At 44.7% G+C, this 15,805-nt stretch overlaps 2 protein-coding genes across 4 annotated transcripts in view; one reads left to right on the plus strand and one right to left on the minus strand.

Annotated features, from left to right (window-relative positions):
- SLC2A11 (solute carrier family 2 member 11) overlaps positions 1–6,170 on the minus strand; it is a 78,395-nt gene extending 72,225 nt beyond the window's left edge. For all 3 annotated transcript variants that reach the window (XM_083148758.1, XM_083148749.1, XM_083148741.1), the window contains exon 1: positions 5,741–6,170. The gene's annotated coding sequence lies outside the window, so the exon portion shown is untranslated. The remainder of the gene's footprint in view (positions 1–5,740) is intronic.
- On the plus strand, positions 5,902–15,741 carry DERL3 (derlin 3). The gene is made up of 7 exons (XM_083148810.1): positions 5,902–6,416; positions 7,464–7,529; positions 8,788–8,861; positions 10,584–10,677; positions 14,315–14,510; positions 14,629–14,719; positions 15,563–15,741. Exons 1-7 carry the CDS (start codon positions 6,324–6,326, stop codon positions 15,663–15,665), a joined length of 717 nt encoding a protein of 238 aa, XP_083004936.1. The 5' UTR covers positions 5,902–6,323; the 3' UTR covers positions 15,666–15,741.
- Positions 15,742–15,805: the final 64 nt, after the last annotated feature.

Genomic DNA, 15,805 nt, shown 5'->3' on the forward strand with positions numbered 1-15,805 from the left:
TCTACTGCAGCGGACTCTTCAATCTCCAGATCTTATACACACTTATACATGAAATATCTTCATGTATAAGTAGTATCTCAATGGTAAATACATTGCATGCAGTAAGAATGGCTAGCATGATAAAGTACTGTGGAGGTAATGCCCATTATGCTTAAATAGGCCTGAAATGAAATGCTTTATACCAACCGACATGTATACTATGCAAGAGCAGGGTCTCTTTTCAGTGGTTTGGTTGTGGAACATCTGTCCGATAAATGCACATGGACATAGATAATGACCTTCCCCACCCATCCCTATTTTCTCATCTTTCCAACTGAAGATAAGAATCACATTGTATTAATGTCTTCTGACATTAGCAGGTGATGATGGCTTCTGATGACAGACAGTTAGCCTGCACATCCCACATATGATGTATACAGATGCTCAATACGAGTTGCTGAATGGAGGTTTGTAGAACAAAGAAATCCAGAGAGCAGAAGTCGGGATGTCAATCCTGGGGCGGTTTTTCAATCCCATAGTTCAGGATTTTAAAATGCTCAATCACAGGATTGGCAAGATTTAATTTGTCAACGTGGTGACGATCTGTAAACCCCCTCTCCCCCCAAATTGAGTTCTCCACAGTGTTACTTACCCAGTGGTGGCAGGCACAGCAGAAGCTGAGCTGTATGGTGGGGAGTGGCTGGGCAGTGCGAAGGGCAGGAGGCGGTGTAGCGGAGTGGCAGGCAGGCTGCTCAGCGTGACCTCAGACATAACGTCACATTGTGCACAGCAGCAGAGCTACACAGCCAGATTCCAGAGCAGCCAGCCTAGCATCTCTGAACGAGTTCAGCATTGCACGGCATCAGATTGATGCAGGCGAATTCCAGGATTGGAAGCTCGGATCCCAAGATTCAAATCCTGGTGATTTTAGGGACAAATCCCAGGATCTCTATCCCAGAATTGGCAAACCAAAGCAGAAGCAATGTCTGCAGAGACTGAGATCTGCGCACTGGTTGACACTGAGCTTACCATTGTGTCTGATAATATGGTTCCTCCAGGAGCTGACCAAGTTCTGCCTCCCGCCAGACTCTTGTGTATTTACGGTGATGTTGAGTGCCCACAGGTGTACCTACCCCTGGATAATTAAAGGCAAATAAAGGTGATAGCTACAGTCAACTCCAGACCACCTTATCCACTGATCCTGGGATGCAACTTTACCATGTTGCCAGAGCTGATTACGTGGCATGATGTCAAAAGACAATCAGCAGCTGAAGCATCTCAGAAGCCCGAGTACGGAGAATATCGAAGTTTGGCATCTGGGAGAGCTACTAAAGCCACTGAACCAACCCAGGAAACAGAGGCCCACTGGAACCCTGTGGGTGAGAAAGTTTCCTTACATGACTTTGAGCGAGACCAGCGGGAGGATATGAATCTGTGCTGGCCTTTGACAATGTGAAAGTGGTTAATAGTAAGGTGGTTGAGGCTTTGCCACCAGAGAGTGTACTCTATTTTGTTTTGAAAAAACATTTACTATATCGGGTAACCACTTTACAGGGTAAAAAGAGTAGTCCAGTTCCCTGAAAAGTTGAGCTGTTAGTATTGGGAGTTGCACATAGGCGTATGTGGGGTGGCCATTTAGGGGAGGAGAAAACTCTGTGTTGCTGACGGATGCCTCTGGGACAAGATTATGCACAATACTTTCCAAAGAGACAGATGGAGAGGAGAAGCATATCCTCTACCTTAGCCATAAATTACTGCCCAGTAATGGTCAATGAGCTGTACAAGGCCCTGCACGGTAGCTTGCAGAGGGCGGAGCTTGGAGATGCTGGGCTCACTACAGAACATTTAGAAAACGGACTAAAGCTGCCACACATGGTAGGATTTTTTTAAATGATATGGCTGATCAGAGCGACTAGTCTTCTAATAACTTTCCATGTGTGGTCATGATCATTATCCAATGCACGCACCCACAGGGCGTGCACTATTTGGCACACATTGTTCAGTGTGTACGCACGATGAATAACGTGGTAATGATGTGGTATATGATTTGCAGTCATTAAACAACCCATCACACCCTCTGATCGTGTACATGATGTTGTTTGGCTAGTGCTAGGCTGTTTTAGCGGGGCGGCGCGCACTGCCCGTTTTTTAAAGGGCAAAATGCTCCCTGCCCCTCTAGCAGTGCCCTGCTAGAACAGCCTGCTGCCGATGCACACGGGGAAGCCCAGAGCCCATGTTGAAGCCCGGCGCTTCCCCGGCAGTTACTTCGGTGAGCCCTGGCCCACCCATTTTGGTCACGTCGGCAGGACCGATCCGCCCCTTTCTTTCTGCCCCCACCTTGCCCTGCCCAGTTACTAGAAGGAACACTCTAGTAGTGTTCTGGATTTTGAAGGGAAATTGTATGAGACATTGGACTGTACATTATTATTAATATCGTTCATTTATATGGACCCACAAGGTTCCACAGTGCCTAGCCATACATAAATAAACATGAAAATACTGAATTACAGTACAAAGCAATTTAAGACAAGTACATGGTAAATAAAGACGGTTACATCAGGGGACAGGACACTGAAGCAATTATTAGGGTAGCTGAGATATACATATTCTAAGAAAAGCACATGAGGAGAGAGGGCCCTGCTCGTGAGAGAAAGGGAGAGACAAACAGTCAGGAGTGACACAGAATGGATAGAAGCGAGCATAAACAGAAGGTTGGGAAGAGAGATGGCTGGGTTTAATGAAGAAGGAGGTGGAGAATCTGATGGGGATGGGGTAGAGAATTCCAGAAACGAGGAGCACAACAGCCAAAATTTTGTAGGCAGTTGGCAAAAGAGGCGGCGTGCATTTATGGAGCGAAGAGGGCAGGTGGGAGTGTAAAGAGAGATATGGTCAGATATGTAGGTGGTAGAGGTATGGGTGAAAGCTTTGTAAGCCCCCTTTTACACCATCGCAAAAACCCGGGGTTTTTCCATCCTGGACCCAGGTCAGCAGCGGAGTAAAAGGGGTTAACCGTGTCCCTTAACCCGGGACTTCTACCCAGGTCCTGACCAGGGTAGAACACGGGCAGGACCTGGGTAGTGGGCAGTGTAAACAGCAATGGGGGAAGCCCAACCTCCGGACTGCACTGTATTGCTGTACTGTGCAGACAGCAGCGGAGGCAGGGAGAAGGTGAATGAATGCCTGTGTGCAGACAGGGGGCTGGAGGCGCATGGAGGCTGGGGACAGCCCAGCAGCTTACCTTGATGACAGGCTTGCCCCCAGCGCGGCAGTACAGGGCCAGGTGCAGTGATCGGCGATCCCGGTGCTTGGAGGTGATGTTGCTGAGTGATGTGCTTACGCACACATTTATTTATTTACTTACAGTTTCTTATATAGAGCAGCAAATTCTATTGCACTTCGCTGCGCACCCATGATGTGTGTTCAGTGATCTGTGCAGAGCAGCGTTTTGCCTATGCTGATAGGCAAAACGCTGCATTCTTAGCAGGATAGACAGTGCATGCACTGTAAATAAATAAATGATAAATTAGAAATACCCCCAAGTCACCCGTGTGTAAATCAGCTTAAGTTGTAGTTTTGCGAGTAATAACAAAACTAAAACTCCCATTGCTAGCATGCCGGGGGTGCCCAGCACAGGCAAGACCACCCCGTATGTCAGGTCCCTCCCCCAATGCAATTACAAGGCAGGTGCTGGGCTACCATGTTTTGGATCACAGTGGCTGTACAGTATGTGACCTCATGCAACCACCGCAGCCCACCCTGCAAATGATCCAGACATGCCAACATTGTCCAGACCGCCCCACTCATCACTGTGTTGATGCCCCTGCAATGTCGCATCACCCCTCTTGACCAATTAGTGGCAGAGAAAATGTGATTTAACCATCTTTACTCATGCATGGATACACTGATAATATGGACTGTTAGGGACTGATTCAATTGTGCGTCGAACATTTTACAAACCCCTCAGCACTGGGTTTTATCTCACAGCTATATAACTTTGTTATTCAATTACAGGACTGAAAAGTGGTAGGAAAAATTTAAAGCTTCAAGGAAACACTGGTAAAAGATCCAGCATTAATTGCCAATTCTCATTACACTATAGGCTCTATTGATCATACCCGACTCATTTACAGGGTAAGTTATAAAGTTTACCAAAATGGAATAACACATTATATTCAATTTTTTTTAGTACATAATCTAAAAGTGCATGGAATACATTGATTTAGAATATATCGTCCAGATGGTGGTCTTCATTGCCACCGATTTGCCTTTGAAACCGATTTCTGAAATTTTGTATCACTCAGGTCATTTCCAGCCTTTTCGCTGCAAGTACTTCATGAAGCTCACATTCATTTGTCTGTCTTAAGCTAACAAGCAGAATTTTCATTACTGGGTGGAAAACAATCAGCTTCATGAAAGGCCTCTACACAGCCAAAGGGGCCACCTGGAAACTGAGGTCTACAGACATCAACTATAAAGCAAAAGCTGGTATGGGTGTGGTATGATTTCCCACTCAGCGGGATTCTGACAGGCATTACACCGACAGCGGAATCCCAACTGCAGGATGAGCTCAAAGAAGCCCCTTGTGGGCCCTATTCTACTCTCCCTCTATGGGGGTAGCAGACCCCCGCGAGGGAAAATAGCCAGCGTAAGTCAGGATCCAGACTGTATGACTTTCAACAGTCAGGATTCCGACATTAGTGTAATCACTTCCAGATTACCAACTACAGGGAGGTTATCCGGCTGATATGGGCATTTCAAGTGTATTGCATTCCATTGTACAGTAGATGGCACCACGACTGAGCTATTCAAGTGTTGCTCTGTTCAGGTGTGTTCAGACACTGGCGCTGAGATTACAGTTGTGACGAATTCCCCTTCGCTGAAAAGACCAGGATGTGACATCCGGTGAGGGCGGAAGTTGTTTGATGTCCTTACAGGAATTTTTTATTTTGTTGTAATGAACATTTAGTGTTGGTTATTTTCTCTTATTTAAGCTGCATTGTACATTCGCCACGCTTCGGGCACGGTAGCTCGCTTTGCTCTCCACAGGCCACTATTTTCTCTCCGAAAAGACCTGGACCCAATGCATGTTTACCATGACTGGTCCAACCGGCGAAGAGGATCTAGTTGCTACCCTGACATTACTGTTATGGTGTTCCTTCATTTTGATGGGAAGGTAACTAACGCACGGTGCAATGGTTAGCATTTACTGCCTCACAGCCTTGAGGTCATGGGTTCGATTTGCCCCATGGATCTAACTGTGCATAGATTATGGGCAAATTATGGGGCAGATGTTAAGCCTGGAGAAGAGATAAAGTAGAAGGTGATAACATATCAGCCAATCAACTCCTAACTGTAATTTTTCAAATATAGCTGATTGGCTGGTGCGTTATCACCTTCTATCTCTTCACCAGGCTTAATAATACATCTTTGTAAAGAGGGCAGTATTCCTCACTCCAGCAGCCGTTTTGAGTTTGTGACCTCAAAGGGGAGGGGTTTACAGTGAAGTAAGCTTAGCTGGTAATGGTGATATGGGTGTGATTATTGCGCGGTACAGTATGGGAGATGAAGGCATGGATGTAAAGCATTGCCTACTGTTACCTTGGCACATTCCGCGATGGGATAGAAAGTAAAAGACCACAAGGAGGAGTGGCGCTGAGCAATGCAGCACCATGGCTAGTCACATCACCAGTCATGTCCCCCCACTGTACTGTACTGTAAATGAGGAGAACCACGCAATACTAAGACCGGTGCAAAGACGTACCTTCTCCCGGCCTATGCTGTAGCTAGTACCGGATACGCAGTCCATGCAGCTGCTGTGTACAAGACACCCGGCGTCAAGTTGGCATTTGGCAACACTGTCACTGTGACTGCAGGCTGCACCCCTCCCCCTCCAGATGCTCCGGTCACGGTGTAGCGGCGTCCTTGCACATGCGCAATACAGTCTGCTGCGACGTTTAGAAACAAGAGCAGGCTCAACGAAATGGGTGCTGCTGGTGTACTGGGGCACATAGACCGGCTCCCCTCCTCTGTGTTGAGGCGGTAAGCCACACTTTATCCAGCAGGAGTAGGGAATTGAAGGCTTGCATGCCGGGTATTATAGAAGGACCATCATAGTGCCAGGCCAGCCGGGTCGCTGCCTCACAAGGAGCCCGCTGTGCACGAGCATAAATTGTCGCAGCAGCAGCATCCCGCTCATGTGCCGGGACTCCGTACAGATGCCCCCGAGGCTGGCGGAAGTGGCACAGGATGAGGCTGTCTGGGTACACCTGACACTTGGCACCTGACTGCAGCAGCTGTTACCCTGAATACAGCGTTGTTACAGCTGGGCACGCTGCAAGGAACGCATGGCTCACCCTGGCTCCATCTGGTACCATGACCACATCCCGGCGGTCACCCTAGCTTACACTGCTGCCTGCGTGGTCACCACTGCCGCCGTGGTAAGGGGCATCTCAGAGGGGGGAGGGATTCGGGGAGTTTTGCATCCTTCCATCAGGTAACCAGCTGGCATAACTTTATGCTGATACTGTGCTGGCAGGAGATGCAGGCATGAGAAACCTTGGTACACTAGTGCACTGATGTGCCTCCACATGACTGTCCACTTATCTGTGTTTTGTTGGGAATGCTCCTACTTTCAGATTTACATAAGGTTCCCCCACCTGGAAAGATGCAGTCCGGTTACACATTTTGGGGAACAATTGCAGTAGCTGCAGGTTCTGTGCCATGTTGAAAGGCTAACAATACACATTTTGTGGTATATTTACATGAAGTGTGCTCCACAGGGTTGAATACAAAATTCTGCAGGCAGAAGACTGACAGTGAAATGATCCTATCAGCTTCTGGGCAAAGGACCCCATACATCTGGTACAAAATACTCAAACCCAGGAAATTCAAGTATCAGGAATTTTAAACATGTTAATATTCCTGATCCTCCGACCCAGCAATCCCATATGTATGGGGCAGGCACACTAACTTCCATCAACCAGGCAGCCTAACTTCAACCTTATCCCCATTACCTGCACCCAGGATTGGTCATGATGCAGCTGTCGTGATATTGACTAATGAGATGACATAAAAACGTGGAGACATCATGCCAACCACCACCACCCCCTGCCGCCATCAAAAAAGTAATAATATCATGCCAGACTAGGGACTTTGAACAAAGTATTGGTGGCAATTAAATAGTGTCAGATAGATGTCTTTTTCTACAGTACACGAAAGCAAAAGAAAAGTCAGCATGAATATTTCAGCAAATAAAAATATCTAAAAGGTACAGCACAGTACTGACATTTTACCTGTAGCTGCATGCTAATTAGAACAGCGTCAGGAATCTCTCACCCAGCAATATTCATAGCGTAGACAGGGAATAGAATTTAAAGTTTGAAAACTTTATATTTTGATTGCAACAAACCAGCTTTATGCATCAGTAGTAATCCTTTCTGAAGTGTTTTATTCTATGGCAAAAATCTGCTATTTCTCCTCTTCAGGAAATACAGCTGGTCACTCCTTTCCAGCTTTACATCAACCCTGACTTAATCTTCAGAAAGCTGCAGGTGAGTCTGCCTTTACTGATCACTTCTATCATTCTACATTACCAGACGCAAAGGATAATATGTCATTACACTTTCAATTTTAAAGTACAGGTTTCCATAATATGTCATTTTATAAATTCACTACATCTGTAGTTGATAATGCGTACTTGTGTATTATCACTGTGCCCATTACATAGTGGTGTATTGAGAATACCAATACACCACTATGCTGGCTACGTAAACTATGTAACTTGTGATAATACACAATGCTTCATATCCCCACTATCCACGTCATACCCCCACTATCCACGTGGGCGTGGAGTTAATTTTATAGTGTGGTGAGCGCAGCGAACCACCGAGCCCTATGCGTGGCGAGCCCCGCGAGGAGACGTGGATATGTGGCCGCCCACCACACTTTATAAAATTAACTCCACACCCACGTGGATACTGGGGTTATGACGTGTATAGTGAGGATAGGATGTTGTTAGTGGGGGAAATGTGTGTTGTGCTTTATACTTACCCTCCTCCGGGCCGGCCACCGCGTCCATCACGATCACTCCCCAACGGCAGCGTTTAGTCCCCCTCCTCCAGCAGTCACTCCCCGGCACCAGCGTTCAGTCCCCCTCCTCTGGCACTCGCAGCGGACAATGTATGCAATTAGCGTAGTGCTGCTGGGGGAGCAAGGAAACCATGCAACCCCAGTGGCACTACGCTGAATTACGTACATTGCTGGCACCGGGGATTGACTGCCGGAGGAGGGGGACTGATCGCTGCCATCGGGGACATTGGTGCGGGGATCGTGATGGACGTTTGCCGGCCCGGAGGAGGGTAAGTATAAAGCACTACACATATACACACACACTCTATCAAAAAGTGTATTATCAAGGCGCCGGCTACGCTGACAACGTACCTCAGGCTAAGTTGTCAGCGTAGCCGGGCGCCGTGATAGTATACAAGTACCTAATAATGTTCTGTTAAGGAAATTCTATTATGTTAAGCTAGAGACTTTACGTGTACAGTGTGACAGTTTAATGTTCATTAATTTTTGTGCAGACAATAGACCACCCAGAACATAAAAGGGATCTAAACTAATCTCCAGTATATTGGTAAAGTCTCTAATAAATAACCCTTTGTTACCCAGTAGCATTATATTTACAGCCATGTTATATTATAAGCATTAATGTCTTTTGAAGGATGAGGGGTGGCTTTGATTTATGCTGCATTAGTGTTCTGAATGTCATGAGTAAAAGCAAAATGAGACCTTTATTCTTCTTTGCAGGTTTGGAGACTGGTAACCAACTTTCTCTTTTTTGGACATCTGGGTTTCAGTTTCTTGTTCAATATGATTTTTGTGTATCCTTTCTTGGTACAGATATAGCTTTTACACTAAAAAGTGCTCATATACTAAGGCAATTCACATATGACTTTTTGTGTGATCGCAGCAATAAATCACATGATAAGCATACAGATCGCATGTGATTCACATCAGGCCCAATGCGAGGATTGCACAGGCTGCAGGTAAAATGTGTTCCATTGCCAGCCAAATCAGGCAGGCTTGGCTGGAATTGCATACCTTACATCAGATGCAAAATACATACAGATAGTGGCAGAAGCTCAGATGCAAAATGCATCAGATGCAAAATGACAGCATACAGTGTATCGTATGCAGTCCTGCCCCCTAGGAGGTTTCAGGGCAACTCAAGGGGAGATCACGCGTGCACTCACCCCTCAGAGAAATAGCACATGTATATGGCCACCCTAAGTGTAACATTATCTAGTAAGTAGAATATAAGATATACATTCCAAATGCTTAATTGTAACTGGCTTCAACTTATTTGTATGTCGATTTGCTAAAAATGCATCATTTTGTTAAAAATAGGAGCATTGTTTGCTCTCCTTTATATACGCATCCAGTGCAGAACTGGAAAGTAAAGGCCCCCATACACTATGCGATTTTGGGACGATTTCATCCGATTTCGGCAGTTTGGGCCGATAACCGTGTGAAATCGCCCTCAAAATCGCAGGTGTGTGATATATGATGCGATCCGATGCGCGGTCCCGTGCGCATCGGACCGGATCAGGGAGGTCGGACGGTCAGTACAAAAGATCATCTGACCTCCCTGTATGCTATGCATATGCCTGCCCACCTGACAGGCATATGCATGCAGACACCGGGGGAGCACGGCGGGCAGACACACTGACCTGGCCGGGCATGCTGTGATCACAAATAGCAGTGCTGCCGCTACGGGACGGGACGCACAGTGGCAGCTATTAGATTTTTAAAATACCTGTCAAATGACAGGCCGTTCTGTGATTAGCTGAGAGCTCTCTTGGCCAATCACAGAACGGCCGGTCATTTGACAGGTATTTTGAAAATCTAATAGCCGCCACTGTACGTCCCGTCCCGTAGCGGCAGCGCTGCTATTTGTGATCACAGCATGCCCGGCCAGGTCAGCATCACTCGCTGCACCCGGCACCTGCCGGGAACTCATTTGAGAGCCGCCGCCCGCCCCCACTACTCCTCACCGCCCTGCAGCTCCCCATTTGTTTTACATGTGATAAATCGCAAGCGATTTATCACATGTAAAAACTGGCTCATCAAGTGCCAAATTGTATGTGAGCCTCCCGGGGAGCTGCCGGGCGGCTCACAGGAGAATTGGCCTAATGTATGGGGGCCTTAAGCCTTCTGTAGGGGATACATACGGATTATCACTGGTGGAGATTCCGGTCAGACTACCAACACCTGTATCCCGATGGAGGGAATATGGACAGGAGTTAGGAAAGTATACTTAAGCGCCCCCCCCCCCCAAACACTAGTGTGAAATTTGCATTCAATACATTATATGCTACTCCCACAACCTGAAGCCCCCCCCTCTTGTGGTAATTAATGTCAATATTCCTGCATTGGTCTTCTGGCAGTAGTCAGGATTCTGGCGTTAGTATTGTGACTGCCAAAATGCTGAAACCATCCCTTCTGAACTTGGTACAGCATTTATTTATAGCTTGTTTTCTTCCCTTTTATGATAACAGATGATTCCATTACGGTTAGTCTCCTTTACAGATGACTACCTACAGGTACAGATACTCCAAAATGTTAGAAGAAACTTCTTTTAGAGGTCGCACGGCTGATTTTGTATTTATGTTTCTTTTTGGAGGACTCCTCCTAACTGTATCCTTTGAAATTTTAGTCTGCAACTGTAATGATCTAATTATAGTTCACTGTAATTCATATTATTTAGCATTTAACAGGTGCGGTGATAAGTTAGTTACACACTAACCAATTTATTCATTGGTAAGGTGTCTGCACAAAAGATCTTTTGCATACACTTATACCCCAAGTATATGGCAGATTTTTTTTTGAATATGCCTATTCACTTGTGTTGTCATATTTAATGACTACTGTTGCTGACCTATCGCACCGGTCAGTTTTACACAGCCAGATGTATTGATAATTCCGCATCAGCTGTGCGGCATGGCCAACCTGTTAGGTCTGAACAACATTGTTCACAGACATCTTGTGTGTACAGGGTTCCAGTCATTGCATCGACAGTGTCTTAGACAGTCAATAGGTCAATTCGGAACAAATAAAAACTTTTCAATCATTTCCAAACTTTTGCTACATTTACTATCCAAGTGGACTACGACTGGGAATAGCAACCTGTGGTAAGCATCAACATTTTCACTAATCATGGTCACAGAGAAATGGACCAATTTTGGTATTAAAAAAAAAATTGTTGCCCAATATCCAGTTAACCTTAAGTTGGGTACAGACTAGAAGATATTTACCGATGTGCAGGATATCGCTTATGACAGGGATGGGGAACCTTCAGCCCTCCAGCTGTTGTTGAACTACACATCCCAGGATGCCTTGCTACAGTTTTGCTATTTGACCATGCTAAAACTGATGCAGGGCATGCTGGGATAAGTAGTTCATCAACCGCTGGAGGGGTAATGTCACAAGGCCTATTTCATTTGCCTGGGCGTTCCAACGATATTGTTAGAAATATCATTCACTAACAATATTGTATAGTTTGTAACCAGCTTTAGACACCATTGCCCTTTTCTGTAGGCTTATTATACCACACCCATCGAGGAGCTAGAAATTTATTGTTTGCTGCTCAAACAAATTAAATCAAGAAGTGTGTGTACAACCTTATGCAACTGAACTAGTAGTTAGAAGCAGCTTCCTGGAATAGGTTTTAAGAAACAAAGCAGTTTCTGAATAAGAAATGAGAGTCTTTAGGGTTTAGCTGTCCCAATTAACTTTGAAAACTAATGCAGATCCTAATTGCACTGTTTGTGCAGTCTTCTCCCAAGCGCTGTGTTTGGTACTGTAAATAAGAAGCAGGAACAGAGGAAATAACCAACTTGTGTACCTGTGGCCACTCGTTTGTCCTCCTTAAATAATGCTCAGCAGCTTCTTCAGAAGACATGTTTTCTGAAGAAGCCACCAATGTATTTAAGGCAGTAGGCACCAACAGACAGGAAGTGCAATTGTTATCTGTATAGGTCTGCAAAGTAAATTGGGACATCTAAATACGTAAGAAGCCGGTCACTGCTTATTACCTTGCCAGGTAAATACATGGTGATGTAGAATTGCTTTGGACTAGTTTTGCTCTAAACTTTCATGCTAACTATTCATCCGAAGATGGTTTAATCAATTTCTGCGGTACTCTTTACCTAGCATGGCGCCCATCGCGGGCATTGAATGCACTTAAAAATCAGGTGCGACGCGACCGACGCGATGCCCGCGATTTCCCATAGGGAACAATGTTAAATTTCTCAATTGACCCGATTTTACTGTTCAATGCCTCAATTGACATGATTTTTCCATAGGAAACAATGTTAAATGGCCCACAGAGGCCAAATAGGCACCCTGAAGTGTGAAATGGCCCCCACAATTGTTAACGCCACCCCACGATCAACGTCAACCCGAAGCGTGGCGAGCGCAGCGAGCCCGCGAGGGGCGGCGGTACGCGTCCTACGACCTTTTCATACCCCCACTATACACGTCGGCGTGGAGTTGAGAATAGAATAGTGAGCGCAGCGAGCCCCGCGAGGAGGCGCGGATACCTGTGAAGCCCGCGAAGGGACGCGTTTACCTGTGAAGGTATCCGCGTCCCCTCGCTGCGCTCGCCACGCTTCGGGCTCGCTGCGCTCGCCACACTATTCTATTCTCAACTCCACGCCGACGTGGATAGTGGGGGTATGAAAAGGTCGTAGGACGCGTACCGCCGCCGCTTGCCACGCTTCGGGTTGCCGTTGATCGTGGGGTGGCGTAAACAATTGTGGGGGCCATTTCAGACTTCAGGGTGGCTATTTGGCCTCTGTGGGCCATTTAACATTGTTTCCTATGGAAAAATCGTGTCAATTGAGGCATTGAACAGTAAAATCGGGTCAATTGAGAAATTTAACATTGTTCCCTATGGGAAATCGCGGGCATCGCGTCGGTCGCACCCGATTTTTAGTGCATTCAATGCCCGCGATTTTTTTACCTGCGATGCCCACGATCAAAATCGTGGGCGCCGTGCTAGGTAAAGAGTACCATTTCTGCTTATACATGACTGGGAAATATTGCTAATTAACACTACCAAGAGCATCAACCCTTCTGCTGCAGGTATTGCACTAAATTTATTACCAACAGGACTAGTCCAGTGATCAGAAGCTTGGCAGATTGGTATGTTGAAATGTATTAATTGTTCTATATACTGGCTAGTATGATTCTAGTTGTGATTATATTATTACAGGTAAATAGTGTTAACATGCACTTCATTATTTTGTGTACTTCGGCATAAATACTCCCTGAATGACTGCAGCTATATTTTTATAATTTTACTAACAGCGCCAGGTATATATATATATATATATATATATATATATATATATATATATATATATATATATATATATATATATATATATATATATATATATATATATATATATTTTTTAAATTGTAGCTACCATAATTGGTAGTTGTACATACAAATAGTGACTTTGGACAACATGCTTGCCTGTTAACTGCAACATTGTTACTATAAAAATGACTGTGCGACATATGTATATTCTCCACATTCTAGCATGTGTTTCTTCCTACAATCCGAAATATATACTGGTAGGTTAATTGGCTCCCACCAAATATTTAGCCCTAATGTTTAAGTGTGTACATGGGAAGGCTAAAGGTGGCCATACATCAGAAAGATATTGTACCCAATCATACTCAATTGATTGTAAGATGGATTGTATGCAGATTGTGTGCACATCTTGTGTACACAATCATGCAGCAGATGGATTGTATGACCGATTGTATGATGGATTGTGAGTAGATTGTGTGTCCAAAAACCACCAAGGGCTGCCGGGGATTTCAAGGGAAATTGTACACAATCATAAGCGCAATCGATCTTAAGAACGATCTTTCTGATGTATGGCCAGCTTAAGTTTTCAGTTGTCAAATGCTGTTTCTATAACTAATGACTACTAAAGTCACAATGCATCTTATTCTGAGTTGGAAGCAAAACAGTAACATATCCCCTTGGCAAGGGGGTGCAAATACATGCATTTATTCTTTTGGCATGGAAGGTAAATACTGTCAGTTTTTGCAAGTAGCCCACAAATTCTGTAGTTATTTTTATACTGTGAATTAGATTTCAGTCCTGCCCCCCTTTTTTATCGGACATCCCCCCCATCGTCAGTGACACGTGGATTTACCAAGGTATAGCTTCTTGCTTTGCTCCTAACTCAGAATCAGTATCAGTGAGTATATTGTTTGCAGCTAACATTACTATTACCTCCTTAACGTTAAACAGCTTTTTGGTATGGTTATTGGCCTCTCATTCCTGGGCCAGGCATTCACACTAATGTTGGTATATGTTTGGTGCCGTAGAAATCCTTTCATTCATATTAACCTCTTCGGTCTTCTGACATTCCGTGCTCCTTTCCTCCCCTGGGTGCTATTGTGCTTATCCCTTCTAATGGGGACTTCCAGTCTCATTGACTTGCTGGGTAAGTTCGTAATCAGCAAATGTTTTATATTACCATGGTTTATGTACATAGGAGGAGGATTTGCTTCACCTATGAAAGGTAAAATTAAATTTATACACCCCTCATTCTTCCTTTTCAGGCATTATAACAGGACACATTTACTTCTTTCTAGAAGACGTTTTCCCATACCAACCTGGAGGAAAGAAGCTGTTAGTTACACCGGCAATATTGTGAGTACTGTAACCCAAGATAATGTCCTCTATCCAGCCATTAGCTTATATAGCCTGCTGGCAAAATTCCAATGAAGAGGCAGGTGCAAGAGACATTGTTTGCAGAGAGTTTAGTCAGCACAGCCTGTACTGCAGAATAATCCATTATGCTGAAGTATGATATGGAGGACATTATAGCCGCGTGTTTACACAGCACAGTTTGATATAACTGCTTTATTTTCAATCTTTTAAACTATTTAGGTAGCAATAGCTAATACACTGAAATAATAGGTAGGTCAGTAACAATGTCGCAATAAAATAAAAATGTATGAAAAGCATTCTGAGAAACAAACCTGACAGTTACTTACTGCACTACCAGATACTTTGGTTTGCGGTCAGGTTAGAGGGCACAGATCCTGGTAGCGGTGTATTAAATCCTGCAAGATGATAAAGTTAGCACACAGTGACACACCGCCTACCTGTAGCAGAAAGGAAATACACACATACACGAGACACACAGCAATGCACGGTGCAGTCATAATGCCCTCTATAAAATGACTATAGTAGTATATTAGGTGTATCAATAATTACCAATAGGCACACTCCCTGTCAAACACCATTGACATAGATAGCCTATTGCTGCCTCCTCGTTCTCTCTTACAATGGTTTCTGCTAGACAGTACTCAGCTACCCTATTGCTTTACCAAAAATGCATGGATGTTATTGTCAGGAGATACAAGTTGTTCAGACTTCTCACTACCATGAAAAACTTTAAATCAAAGTCTATTCACTATATGATGTATACATTGAAATATTACATTGAGACTATGTTCCCATTTGAGCAGATTTGTTTTTGTTCTCCAGAAAACAAATATTTGATGATCCTGAAGCTGATCCCAACTACAACCCACTTCCAGAGGACATTGTAGACACCCGGCATAATGACCCACAAGCTCACCAGGACTAAAATGTACAGAGCACAAGATTCCTGTCAGCATTGATTATATATGGTATCTTGCAATAAAAGCTGTTTCTGGCAGATAGCAGCACTACTATAAATGACAGTTTTTTGGTTAAGTCAATCTTGAACAAAGTGGAGATTGCTAT

The sequence above is a fragment of the Crinia signifera genome, chromosome 1 (genome assembly GCF_055691185.1).
Source record: "Crinia signifera chromosome 1, ASM5569118v1, whole genome shotgun sequence".
Taxonomy (NCBI): domain Eukaryota; kingdom Metazoa; phylum Chordata; class Amphibia; order Anura; family Myobatrachidae; genus Crinia; species Crinia signifera.

What these genes read in the sequence shown, in the direction of transcription:
- DERL3 (XM_083148810.1), top strand. Translation starts at nt 6,324, where the DNA reads ATGGCTCACCCTGGCTCCATCTGGTACCATGACCACATCCCGGCGGTC. An exon ending in TGGTCACCACTGCCGCCGTG is followed by an intron (nt 6,417 to 7,463) that starts GTAAGGGGCATC and finishes TCTCCTCTTCAG; the next exon opens with GAAATACAGCTGGTCACTCC. An exon ending in TTGGAGGACTCCTCCTAACT is followed by an intron (nt 10,678 to 14,314) that starts GTATCCTTTGAA and finishes AACGTTAAACAG; the next exon opens with CTTTTTGGTATGGTTATTGG.